Genomic DNA, 14,201 nt, shown 5'->3' with positions numbered 1-14,201 from the left:
GGCGTATCAAATTCATTGTTCATATCGAATTATACGATGATAAATGTAAAACAGAAATCTTACTGTTGGTCTTGTATTGTGCAGGATGAATAATCTCTTATAGTTTTACAAATCAGATACAAGATATCCAGGTATTCATTACATACTTACTGTACACTCGCTAAAGTGATAAAGAAGCTTACGGCCCACCTTATGGTAATTAGCTATTGCTGTGTATCCGATGAATAGTTAATACCAAAACATACGTTTTCTATAAAGTATTAAAAATACATGCAAGGCCTTTTTCTTGCTAGTAGGTAACTAATAGTGGGTGATATTTTTTGAAAAAAAAAGACAAAGTTCATACTATAATTTATTAATAACGTAAATGAGTACACAACGCCAAAGGCTTTAAATGATTTACTTCATTCATTATTCTCATTGGAAAAAATATATATTTACAATAAAAGAGAAAAATCAGCTCTGCAATTCATTTTAAAATTGCCACACGAAAAAGGTAAAATCCATTCATTATTAGATTATCACAAATCGTATGAGGGAGCTCGCTGTGCACTCGGCTCGATGAATGTTCATTCTAAAACCGCACTTCCCTTAATAGGATCGACGTGCAACAATAAAATGTGCGATGAATCTATGTAAACTGTGCCAAACGGAAGACATTCATTATGTAACAAATCTATTGTAGGTAATATTAATTTTCAAAAACATTTAGTTTTAACATTACACGTACAACATACACATACGGAAATTGAGCACGGTACTGTAATCGTATCCAAACACATGTCGGCCCTCAGAGCCGCGAACGGCGCCGTCCGCGGCCCCGTAACGCATACTCCTGTACCGTCCGTGTCTCTGCACACCCCCGCCGGTATTGAAACACCGGACTAATAGCTGAACACAATATACAAAGCAACGGTGAGCTGTTATATCCCATACGCCTCGTAATGGCAACACTTTCGCCGGTGATGGGAAGACGAGCGAATGCATTTGTAAACAGGCTATCTAATATGCAATAACAGTACTTATGTACATCATAAATCAACTAAATACGGTTATTTCTACATGGTTAAATAGACATCCGCTCGTCTTCTGTTGAAGTACAGTTATGTTGTTACAGTATGGGTAGTTAATTTCCTTTACAAAATTAAACTTTCCTCGCAGGAATGCCTTTGCAAGTCACACGAAAACAAATACAGCTCATTTACAAATCACTATTGACAAACAGTATGCGCTACGTCTACCGATGTTCCCTCTTTTTTATATAAATAACAAATCGTCATTAAACTCATAGACATGCCGTTAACTACGATCGGAAATGATGTGTCCACATTACAAGTAGAGATTGTGGCACGCCTACGACTTTAATATAATATTAGACACTTGGATATACAGGCATAAATGTTATAATAACCCTGCTAATATGAGTACACTACTACACTAACTGAACAGCGTCGACGAGTGCAATTGACGAACAAGTGATACTTATCAACTCCGGCTACGTTAACAATATAAACCCGAGGTTACAAATCATACGCACAACATGCGGCGGCGATTCCGCCGATAACACTATATACAGTTGGCAACGCGAGCTGGCCGCAGCCACCTTGCGTCCGCCGGCCACGCGCCACTTTGTAACTCCTAGTAGGTATAATGTTCCATGGCAGATACATCCACACTGCTGCTAGGAAATTGAGTAGATACATTTAATACTTTTGACAATGAAGATTTTTATTAGCAATATAGTCTTATATTTCATTACGGATGCATTACAGACACTATACTGCGACGCTAGACGCGACGACGCGAGAGGCGCGGCCTCACACACTCACACGCCCCTTATAACAGTAGTCATTGTTGGTTTTGGTGTTGCCAGCAAACATCGATTTTCGCTAACAACACTATTGATATGACGTTTTATTATGCACAATATAACAACTCGTTTTAGATCTAATGATTAGAATCGAAGCCGTCGATCGTATAATTTGTGCACAGCATAAAGAAACGAGAATAGTATGAAAATTTTAATTTAACATCTCATAAAAACTGAGAAACAAATCGCGTTACAAAATACACATTATCCTTAATTTAATGATTACCATATTTTATAATACATTGTTCTTGATGATTTTTTTTTTCAAATCTTAACGTAGCACACTAACCATTTTGTCAGATATGTCATTTAAATTCAATTTTTCCCCGAGTAACAATTTGGCTTAGATTTTGAGTCTCATAAAAGAATATTCCATATGATCAGTTTACTTTTGTGATTTGAACAAATGACCTATGGAGTCGTAACAGAAAATAATAATAATAAAAAGAAACAATCGTACTATCTACATAGATCAAATGAACATGGCGACTTTTAGACTGGGGAATAAAGAGTAGGTTTAAAATCAATGTTGAAAATTGATCAGTCCAACATTTGGTCCATCTGTCGTTTTCATCTGAATCCCTAGTCTAAAACATGCCTGATTTATATAACTTACGATTAACATTGGTGGTTTAAATTGTAGAAAATTATAAAAAAAAAATTGTGACATGAATTGTCTCTAGACAAAATATATATAAAAACTAATAATTAAAATCATTTAGAAATCACATGTACTTTTACAATGTACTTAGATAAAAAACTTGCATTAAAAAAAACAGCTAATGCCTATAAAACTAAATATATTCACTTAAAATAATGCATTTACGCATGAGTATTCAGCGGTAAAGCGCAAATGATTGTTCGCAGCTGCAACATGACTGACTACAGTCCGATAAAATAATAACTATAACCTATGCATAATTAATATTAAGCCAGTGGCACTAAGAGGTGAGTGAAACGATCGTAATCTATCAAATGAATAATATGACACGAAGACCTTAACAAATAGACACTACAGAACAAAAGATCTACATCAAATCAAATTCGGAAAGGTGTATGAAAATATACTCCGTTAAATTCACATGAATATTTACGAATCAGCACCTTTAACTATTATAGTTTGTGCGCAAAAAGACTAGAACTGCAAGATTAAAATATCCATGTCATGGGATCGCTATCGAGTTACGTATGCTAAAATTGTGTGCCTATGAGCTTGCTACCGAATCAGCACAACAGGTGACCATAACTCACTCATCTTAACTTTTTAAATAATTAAAGCTATCATCGTAGACGACACCGTGTTGAAACGTAGCTTCAGAGTATACCAGGGGAACATTTCTGTTGATATGTTAGCATAGAACTATTACGCGGGATCCTTGTGGACTTTAAACAATATTAAGACAATTCGAAAGTTCATTATACAAACTGAGATAAGTATCGAAGCATAAAATTATCACTTTATATGATTTTAACACTACAAATTTACAACAATATCAATAGAGCAATCGTCAACATGAAACGAATCATTTCAGATCTATATTCATATATCATATCATTGAACTATTTTAAAAAACTACTCTAGATGGCAAATAGATATGTTCATATAGAAAATTACTTTGCTATAACGTAATTACTTAAAATGAAAATATTGTTTTTGAACGTTTAAAAGACTCACAGATTTTGTAAGTTTTTCTGAATGAAAGACTATGAAATCTATGGACAAGTGGTTAATGACATGCAAACGCTCTGATTACGTATGAATCGATGGGTTTTGTGCTTTGGTATAAACTTTGAGCGAATTCACAGTTGTTGTTATTTTTACAATCCTAATGCAAATTGTTAGATCTAAATTACGACGACGTTTAAAAGGGTTGGACCCGTACGCGTGTTTGTTCCATTGTTTAAATGAAAGTATACCAGATAAAAGTATTAAAATAGCATATAAATACACACCGTACAAATTCAGATCTACGGTACTGAACATAATTACAGGGAGAAATCTCAATGATATGTAAGAACTCGATGGAGTTCCCTTCTTTACTTAAACACTACATCTAAAGCGTTATGTCTACGTCTCAGTAAAATATTAAACATTATTACCTAGCGTTCAATAATTCGATTTTATAGAAAACGAAAGTAAATATTTTTGATACATGTAGGTACTATAAACGAGAAGCAAATTGTACATAGCGAGTACTAAAATAATTGCTAATTTAACACGAACAGGATTTGGCTTTCCACAATTTGTCTGTAACATTTGGGCACTGTATTGTGAACTTTAGAAGCTATAAAAGCATAACCTATTGAGTAATGTAAACGCAGGATCGCAGCGCACGCGCAACCAACAGCACCGCTGTACGGCCGCACATATCTATAACTATTAAAAATAGTATTTATTTAATATTTATTTAGGGTAGAAGGTAACTTCTGAAAAAATATATTTGTAAAATAACAACCAAATACATGGCACCGTATGAAAATCGCACCACATAGATCGTTATAAATAAAACTAATTTTGCGAACCTAGTCTATTGTTATAGAACAATTCTATTTGTCTTTTTGTTGAGCGCCATCTGTAATAATGAGACACGAGACGAGCTAGCGTTCCATTTATAAATTTGTAAAATTGATGACGTCTAATGCGATTCCGATAACAACAAAGCGGTGTTTCAGTATCTAAACTAAAATGTTATAACGTACGATTAAAATGTGTTCAGGATCCAATATTTACATTTTTTTCTATGATATGCAAGTGCAAAGCTCACTAAATATCGTTTACATGAAATATTCTTCTATTGTCAATTATTACAAGTGTAACATCTACATGAAACCACATCGTAACATATACTAAATGTAGATATTCACATTCACTCTCGTGTATTAGTAAAATATAACTCTTACAAACATCTAAATAGAACAAAAGCACTTACTTAGCTGCTCGCACTTGTATAGCATTAGGTACACAAATAATTTACAATACAGTTTAACTTAATAAACTATTTCTGTTAGAAATTTTAATGACTTTGGTATTTTCATAAGTTCCTAACGCCCGACGTGAGCGGACGTATCGGACACTTGGCTGAGCGACGGACGACGGGCCACGACTCGAGAAGCCAGCGTCGATTCGTCGCCATACATAGTTAATTAAGCTATCCAACTTTACTTAGACAGTAATCGGCTAGCACTATTATGGTTATCTTAAATTATGAATTATTTTTGTACGTTTACAAAGAGAGTTCATTGTCATGTTAGGGTAAATGTGAAAGATAGTTTTATATTCGAGTAAAAACGTTTTTGTTCCACTGGCTTAGTAGGGCGCAAATCTGTTGTAACCACTCCTGTATACAGCAGTCTGAAATAGAACAAGAGATTATATGTAGACAACAACATATTTATAAAGAGAAATAATTAATAAGAAAAAAATAATTCTATTTAGCTTCTGTATTTTGAGACGAGTAAAACGCCTTCTTTATTGTATACTTACCCCATAACCTGTGACCGGTCCTATGCCATGACCTAGATAAGGGTCTGCATACTCTCGGCCGTACCTAAAATGAAACAAATTTAAGGTTATTGGCATTGTTCTTTATCTATACTTACTAATATTATAAAGCTGAAGAGTTTGTTTGTTTGTTTGAACGCGTTAATCTCATAAACTACTGGTTTGAATTGAAAAATTCTTTCTGTGTTGGATAGTCTATTTATCGGGAAAGGTTTTAGGCTGTATATCGTAACACTGCGACCAATAGGAACGAAGCATCAGTGAAAAATGTTGCAAAAACGGGGAAAATTATTCATATTTGAGGACTTCCGTTGCGTGCGCTGCGTAAACTGTTCAAGTTACCCAAAAAATATGTACGAAAGAATTATTACTCTTTAAATGATCTAAAAAAATGTCCGCTACAGTATATGTCTATCTTTTAAGACTGACTCACTATAATCTTTTTTATCATAATCAAATTTGGTCGAAATTAATACATTATTGCCAATTATTTGCCAAAGAATTTTATCAACATAATTTACGCAGAAGTACTTTAAAATATATATATTTTTAAAACTTCTTAATTGCGATCACAATAACAGAAGTTGACGCAGACGAAATTGCGGGCAACAGCTAGTTTTTTATATACAGGTTTGGTCTTAATGAACATACTAAATGCCAGTAGTGAAACCCAGAAAGTAAAAAAATATTTTTTTAAATTTACACTCAAAACGAGCGGTCACGTAATCGATTTGAGAGAACACTTCAAAAATTATTTTCAGTGTTCAATTTTGTACGATTGATTAAAAAAAAATATTGACTAATCCGAAGAGGATTAGAAGAAAAATATTTTTTCCCAAAAACAAGCCAGAGAAAAAAAGAAAAGGCCATGTTCTACATTAGATTAAGATTGAACAACATCAGAATCGATATCATTCATGAAATAGAAATAGTATTCAACGATACCGTAGCCGTTTTCATTACGAGAACTGATTTAATGAAATTGTCACACCAATTGTGAGACATGCAATAAAGTCATTTTTAGTAATATTATACACGAAATATGAAAGTGAGTTTGTATATTTGTTACCTCTTGGTGTTTTAATGGCTTAACCAATCGTCATGAAATTCGGTATATATGTATTATCAGCGATGAAAAACGACATAGGGTTCAATTGATGCTATTCAATCAACATATCCTGGTCACACGGACGAAGTTGCAGGTTAAAGCTAATGTAAAATGGAAGGTAAAAGGTAAAAGGGAAGGTTGGCTAAAACGAAAACAGCTGATTCAGATAACTGGTCTGAATCAGACGGCAGATTATTTTTCCAAAAGAAATGCACCACAGCCACATAACGATTCTGAGTTTTGACGCTGCGCAATGCATTTGAAATTTTACGATCCACACAACTTGCGCTCAATAACGCGCTTCTTCGTAGGTAGCTTTTGTACACTTGGAGCGTTGACCTTATACAGCCGATTCCGTGTGTTGTGATAAGATTTTAATACGTGTATTACATTGTTGTTTTTTGGTATTTTATATTATTTTACTATAAAATACTATTATTTCTTCATATTATGACATAATAACAAAGATTACATCGTTTTAAATGAAAAAAAAGTACAAAAATTTGAAATTTTCCGGAAAGAATTTCCCGTGGTTTTCAATTTAGAATAATGGCCTCAATTCACTGTTTCAGTTTTTGCCGTGTCCTTGTATAAACCATACCCTGTATAGTATATCCTGTATACTACTAGAGTCTATATAAAATACTAACGTCGCTGCGAGGGGCGCTAGTGCTGCGGGGGCGGGGGCTGCGCTAACGGCGGCGGCTGCGGCCCGCGCGGCCGCGCCGTAGTTGGCGGCCGCTGCGGCTGCCGCGGCTTGCTGCGCCGTCGCTAACGGCGACTTCAGTAGAGGTGCCGCCGCCGCTGCCGCTGCTGCCGCGGCCTGCTTATACACACGCAAATAATTACATAGTCTTTATATCACAATGGTGACAAACAGGCATACAGTCTGTCTAATGATAAACGGTTACCGTAGTTACGTAAGTTTCAAGTATTAAACCCGTTTGAAACCCCAAATCCTATAGACAAGTGGTAAATTAATTTTATTTATGTACAATTTATCGCTACTGATCGTATTAGAAATAAATAAGACACCGGATGATCTCATCTCTTTCCGTTTTTTATTCAGCGTAAACTTATTTATAGACAGATTCGTTTATCATTTATCTAATGGGTAAGGGATTTCATACATCGTTAGCAAACTCTGAAGAAACATTATTCCTTTTAATTATATTCTAATAAGTATTCCGCTGTAATAGCTAAGATTTGTTTTAATAATCCTAAAAAACCTACACAATAACCGGAATCAATATAATGTTGACTATGCGATTCAATATTCCTATTAAATATACTAAAAAAACTAATCAACTGGAAAAAGAACAATTTCTTAGTAACTTTTACCAAGTCCACTTCACTATTAGAATTTCCCTCAAATTAACAAATTAACGTACCGATATATAGTTTTTAGTAAATATATCTGCACGAACAATGAGCCCACAAGGCTAAATTGCGTGGAGCTAAAAGTGGACGTCGCGTATGTTTAACGTGCGTCGACGACACTAACATTTCGAACAATTTTCTATTCTGAAAATTAACTGGATGGCGGCGACAGGAAAAAAATTGTTTCTTCACATCTTACCATTTTGTACCTGCAGTAATATAATGTTGGGTGAACGCTCGTGAGCCGACCGGGCCTGAACTGCAGTTTCTATGGTCTTTGAGAGCATAATAAAAAAGCTAGGACGATGCAGAGTATAAACGCATTGAGCTATTAATTTATACACGAAAAAGTATCAGTGAACATTTATATGTGATGTATTTTATTTACAATAAAACATGCAACGTTCTTGGCACACGCACCTACAGTTTTAAATGGTTCATTTTTCTGCATCAAAATTTTGTTTTTGCAATCGTTTACTAGTCTTATATTAGTTTTGTTGCAGAAAAAATGTGAAACATGAAAGAATTATCGAGCATGCACTATATAAAGAAGTAATGATGTTGAAAACAATACAAACTAAGATTGTAACAATGTTGAAAGAGTAACTATAAATCTAGTTCTACATACTTGTGATGGTTAGTATACTTAGAAAAGTTGCAATTATTTGTGGGCTCAATGTTCTACACGGAGCATGATATAAATTAGCATCTGATCGAGTCAACTCACAACTTGAGCAAACGCCTAAAACTAATTCACCCACCACAATACCAACGAACAAGGATATGAACTCAACAAAGCAATCGCTGCGGCCGGCGCGCTGCCGGTGCGCGCGCTCCGTACTGTTACCACAAACACATGTGCACCCTGCATTACGGTGGATACCAAAAGACCATACGAGTATAATAAGGAGCAAACAAAATCCCAGCACTCACTCCGCGATGATTATACAACTTAGACTATATAGCGTGGTGGTACATGAGTCAGGAAGCGATTGGGATACATATATCGCATATTGATCGTAACCGAGCTCTAGAGCGTGATGTATTACCTCGGCTGCGGGCTTCGCCGCCTGTAACAACACACGCATGTCACCTCGGCCCTGCATTCTACCCATTGGTAGTACAACACAACAATATAAATGGATGGAACCACTACGTTATAGTCAATTGTCAGTTACCACAAAATTAAGAACGTATAAACCAAAGTCTGTCCACGTTTGTCTATTTTAAAAAACAGTTTCAAATATTTCTGAATTATTACTTAAAAAATGTTAAAAATAAACCTGTTATTTTGATTTAAAAACTAACCTGCTGAACGGATTTTGATTAAATTTCTATGGGACCAATCTGTAAATATATTCATTCAGATAAAAAAATAATTTTTCAAATTCGATATGAACTAACATGAAAAAGTACAACCGAATTAAGATCTTCATTCTTTTTGAAGTGGGTTGAAAATTTAAAAACGAAAAAATACGGAGTGGTTCAAAATTTTAAAAGGTAGATGTATACACCACTTATTGTTTGATTAAAGTTTTAGTTATAAGAGCATTTTTTAAATAATAATTTAGAATTATTGTGAGTTAATGTAATGTCTTTCACTTTGTGGTATTTCACAACTATCGGCATTATAATCAGTGGGGCGTATATAACATATATTAGAATTAAATTTATATGACATAAAATTTAATAAAAGAAAAATGGGAAATGTTTTAATGATTATGCGTAATTGAGGAGCCCTAAAAAGCAGAAATTCGAGATTTTTTTTTAATTCAATTTTTTAGGGGCATTCAATAAATAGCATATTATTTTCTTTATTATAATTGTTTTGTAACTAAAATATTTGTCAATCGATATCTTTTGTCTTTTTATCTAGATGTTCATTTTCACAAATCACAAAATGGATACGTATGAAGAAATATAAGCGTGACGAGACATGGATTCAAATAGACGACGCAACTATATACTGTATATGATTTGCGTGTCAATTTATTGCCCCAATAGGCTCAAGAGAGTCTACTTGGACTTTTGTTAAAGCAGCAGTACAGTAATGTAAGCTTCGGATTGGAGTATGATTTCCTACATAAAATTTTAGTCAAATAAGTTAACAAAGGTGACAAAAACAGCTAACAGGTGATATTTTAGAAAATAGGAAAGGAGAAGAGTGAGAAAGGAAGGTTTCTATTAATAAATGTGTGTAGAAATGTTATGTGGTCTCGATACACTCCGCGAAATTAATACGATATACTACGAACTTATAATTTATTATATAGTATTAGAAAACACGTTTTCTACTTATTGTAGTCTTCTTAATAGTTGGTAAATAAAAGCTATTTAGTTTTTGTAACATCGTACTAAGAAAAAAATTTTGTTAAAAGTTCACACAGATAGTAGCGTTGTCTATTATCCATGTATGTATGTGTACACCAAGACAGAAGGACAAAATTTCTTTAAAAAAAATATATCTAAATTAAATCTAAATTATTAATAAAAGAAACAAAGCGTATTTATTTACATACCTGTAGTCTATAGTTGGAGTCAGCCGTCGCAGCCGCGGCTAAGAATGGGTCGTAATATACACTGTAAGTGACAAAGATATTTTATTAACGTATTTAAATCATGGTTATTATTTTTAAATTAAATCAAAATATCATTTTTTTAATACAAATAAGTCTAATATAATTAATCTATTCATATTTGTAGCGTATGTACTACATAATGTATAAATAGGGCATTAAATAAGAAGTAATAAAGGAAGAGACACTACTCAAATACTACTCTAATACACAAATAATGAACATTCATTTGATAGTGAAGGAAACATAAAGAAATATTAAATTGCGACACTATAGGTACGGCTACAATGTGTGCACGTTACGAGTCTGTGGAACGGAAGTGAGAAGCTCTAAACGGCCAAGCCAAACGATCCAAGTAATGTTACTTGAGTTAGTTACATTTAATACAAAATTATTGTGTGCTACTAATTACAATACACTGTGAAGGTTAATTAAAGAACTATAAAAAAATTAATTCATACCATCTGATTAGGGAAACAGGATTAGGGAGAAAAATATCTTGGACTGTATTGATAGGATACGCCTCGTCTCCTGTGATATTTCATTTAGACATATACTGCAAGTTCTGAGCACTTTACAAAAAAGACGTATTTACGTCTTATGCTCAAGCAAAACTTTTTACAAAAGTAAAACAAATTTATTTAAACGTCAATAACGTAGAAATAAAAATAAAAGACACAAAATTCATTCTATTGATAAAGTACTTATATTTATTATATTTACAAATGGTCACCACAAGTTTTTTGGCTTAAATAAAAAATTTTGAATAGGTACACAATAACTCAAAATAAGTCTCGCTGACCTTCAATCTAGACTGACAGACAACCTGATTTTGTTACAAATGGGTTATGAATTTATATTATACTAGTTTAGAAATTATTTTTATCATATAATCGCACATCTAATTCTCACAGTTCAAATTTATTGTAATAAGTAACTAATGCTACTGTCGTGTCATTTCAGTTTTCTTAATATGTAACGAGGCGTTCAGGATTTGGTTTGATACATAGATTTGGGATAGGTTTGACAAGTTCTAGTTTTTTAAACAAGCAGCAAATAACTGTTTTTGTAGATACGTTTACACTACCGGACGCATGAGAAGGAATAACACGCAAAATATTGCTGTGTAGGTCCATTTCATGCGAGTAGAAATGTAAACGGATCTGCAATTAATTTCATTTACAACATAAGAGGGTCGGCTCCTTGCTGGAGGTGGTGTTGAGATGTGATGTGCGACTAGGAGGTGGGTTAGGAGGGACGGCATTTTGGAGTGGGAGGAGGTGCGTGTGGGGAGGTGAGTACTCACTGTGCATATGCGTGCAACGGCGACGCGTAGGCGGCGGCGCGGGGCAGGACGGCGTGCGGGAGGGTGTGCGCGGAGGGCGGCGGGTGCGCGGAGGGGCGCGGCGGGCGGGGGCGCAGCGCCGGCGCGGGGACTACATGCAACACACATGGACAGAGCTAACATGCGGGGTGGGGCGGTACCTGCGTCGCTGGGCGGCGCGCGGGGCCAGCACGAGCGGCGGCGCGGGCGCGGCCGCCGGCGCGGCGCCGAGCCACGGCCACGTCACGCCCGACACCCGCAGCCCTGCGCACACACCGCGCCTCTACACTCACTACCTCGCTACCGCGCTTGGCTGAGTGCGCGACCAGCCGCGAATGCCGGCCACGGATCCATTCGTTCTATCCGACTCCATCCAGAGATACGTTTACATTCCATTCATACATTTAACCCCAGATGCCCGATCTCCAGATTGTTATTGCTATGTAGGTATGCACTAGTGAGATCGAAATCCGAGTACTTTCGGATTTCGTGGTATTATTTACTTAGCTATCACAGATATTAAGGCCATGCTACATTACAGCAAGTCGGACATTGCTAATTTACATACTTGTTACCAAACTTATAGTTAGATACGAATAAATACGTATGCATATGTAAGTAGCCCTTGTCTTTCAGCTCTAAAGAAGCATGGCCGACAGAAAACCTTTACAAATGCTGTAGAGTCAATCAAATGACATACAAGATTTCATCGAGCAGTAGAACTAACAACCACAGTCGTCCATCACATTGAGTAAAGAAAAAATCATGCTGGTATAAATGTTATATATATAATGTAAATATGTAAACGCAAAAGCTTTCATTTCAGTCGAAATATCTATATATAGTAATAGAAATATTTTGGCTCACCTTCCGGCCACTGGACACAGACTGAAACAAAATGAAAATAAATTTTTAATCGAAGCAAAGTCAAAATACAAAGCCGTTCGCTTCTAAAGCTAGCACAAAGAAAACAAACCTAACAGACATTCCCCACTACAGATTGAAATTTTAATAGTGCATTAATGAAGATACATTCATTCCAGCAAATGTAAATACGAATAAAATTCTTGTATAGCGTTAGAAAGTGTATATTGTTCTAACAAGCCGACTAGGATTGGTGTAGTCCGTTCATACAGTGTGTTAAATTTTTCAGGCAAACACTGACGCCGGAGACAGCCTTTTTATATTGTTTTTGCTTGTAACTTCCATGTTCGCGTTTAAGGCGTGATCTAATCAATTATTACTTTTACTTTCAATGACTAGAATACGGTCATAAGACATTCATAGGTCATAAGAGATCAATTGCAATTGTCAATCAACGAGGTTTCAAGGATTACAAATCCCCCCCCAATTACATTAAAGATCAGCCAATTTCTCACGCGCTATATGTATTTTTTCATTGAGAATTTTTTTCATTCTTTGAGTAATTATTAGTCATTATAAAATAAATATCTGTGTTGAATTGAAAAACCCTCGTTTACATTCGGTTAATATTTTCTAAAATATTTCTTTGTGTGGAATACAGTAAATCTTTATATAGCCGTGTTGTTCTTATGTCGTATTTTATTTCGGGCAATGCAAAATGAAATGTTTGCAACTACAGCGCTCAGAGTCAATGTGTTTATAATTACGTGAATAATTCAAAACTTGTATAATGCGATAAGATGGATAAGATGTTTACTCAGCTATGTATATTTAAAAAAAATGTAGTTAATTTTGTCCTGGCTTAAATTTACTTCAATATTACCAACAGTACAAGTCACGCATAAATTAAAAATAGTAAAATATCTAAAATGGCGAACGCCGCGTGAATGTAGGTGGCGCGATGGGACGAGGCGCTACGTTTTTGTGTTTTACACATACAGGATGAAATGAACAAGAGAGCATACAGTAAACACTAACTCACGTACGCTGCCAGATTTCTTTGATATACAGGCAATAACTGATTTGGAGCAATTACAGGAAGGGAGGTGGCAGCGTTTAGCGTAAGTGTTGTGATCACATTACTTGCATTGCCCACTAATATACCCATTTCCCTATTTACTGTTATGGAAGTGCATTAACTGTACAAAGTATAAGGGTGCGCCAGCGCGTATCGCGTGCAACTGTATGCGCACAGACTGTCTCCGGCTGCCGACAGCGGCGTCATTCTCTAAGTGGCATTCATCTACTTGCATTCAGACACGGATCTAGCCAACATGTAAGTAATAAGTACATTAACATGGACAACACCGATCTTTATAATTCCAGCTCTCTCACCCAAAGTGGGAACTGATCCATTTCTAGCCAGTATAACTGGATGGTTAAAAGAGAAATCCAAGATGCATTATAATTTAATAGCAGTGATTGCACGAATACGATGTGTGATATTAATATAACGATAGTGGGAGTGTTAATAAAGATAGCAAAATAATATTTTAATATGTATGGATATAGATAAG

The 14,201-nt window shown here is 35.2% G+C and overlaps 1 protein-coding gene across 9 annotated transcripts in view; it reads right to left on the bottom strand.

The window, feature by feature from the left end:
• Window positions 1-339: 339 nt before the first annotated feature.
• LOC113517611 (RNA binding protein fox-1 homolog 3) overlaps window positions 340-14,201 on the bottom strand; it is a 68,777-nt gene continuing 54,915 nt past the window's right edge. For 2 of the 9 annotated variants that reach the window (XM_031912432.2, XM_031912438.2), the window contains 7 exons: window positions 12,628-12,648; window positions 11,743-11,872; window positions 10,380-10,440; window positions 8,910-8,930; window positions 7,131-7,306; window positions 5,355-5,418; window positions 340-5,222 (listed from right to left, as the gene is read on the bottom strand). In XM_031912432.2, the coding sequence (XP_031768292.1) occupies window positions 5,178-5,222; window positions 5,355-5,418; window positions 7,131-7,306; window positions 8,910-8,930; window positions 10,380-10,440; window positions 11,743-11,872; window positions 12,628-12,648 (518 nt within the window). In that variant the 3' untranslated portion in view covers window positions 340-5,177. Of the gene's footprint in view, window positions 5,223-5,354; window positions 5,419-7,130; window positions 7,307-8,909; window positions 8,931-10,379; window positions 10,441-11,742; window positions 11,873-11,921; window positions 12,025-12,627; window positions 12,649-14,201 lie in introns of all 9 variants that reach the window. The other 7 variants (XM_031912436.2, XM_031912437.2, XM_031912433.2 and 4 more) reach the window with 7 other exon arrangements.

This window comes from Galleria mellonella, unplaced genomic scaffold (assembly GCF_026898425.1).
Source record: "Galleria mellonella isolate WM207_F2 unplaced genomic scaffold, CSIRO_AGI_GalMel_v1 utg223, whole genome shotgun sequence".
NCBI classification, from domain to species: Eukaryota; Metazoa; Arthropoda; class Insecta; order Lepidoptera; family Pyralidae; genus Galleria; species Galleria mellonella.
The sequence above is the reverse complement of the archived record's forward strand: the minus strand, read 5'-3'. Positions and strand labels throughout refer to the sequence as shown.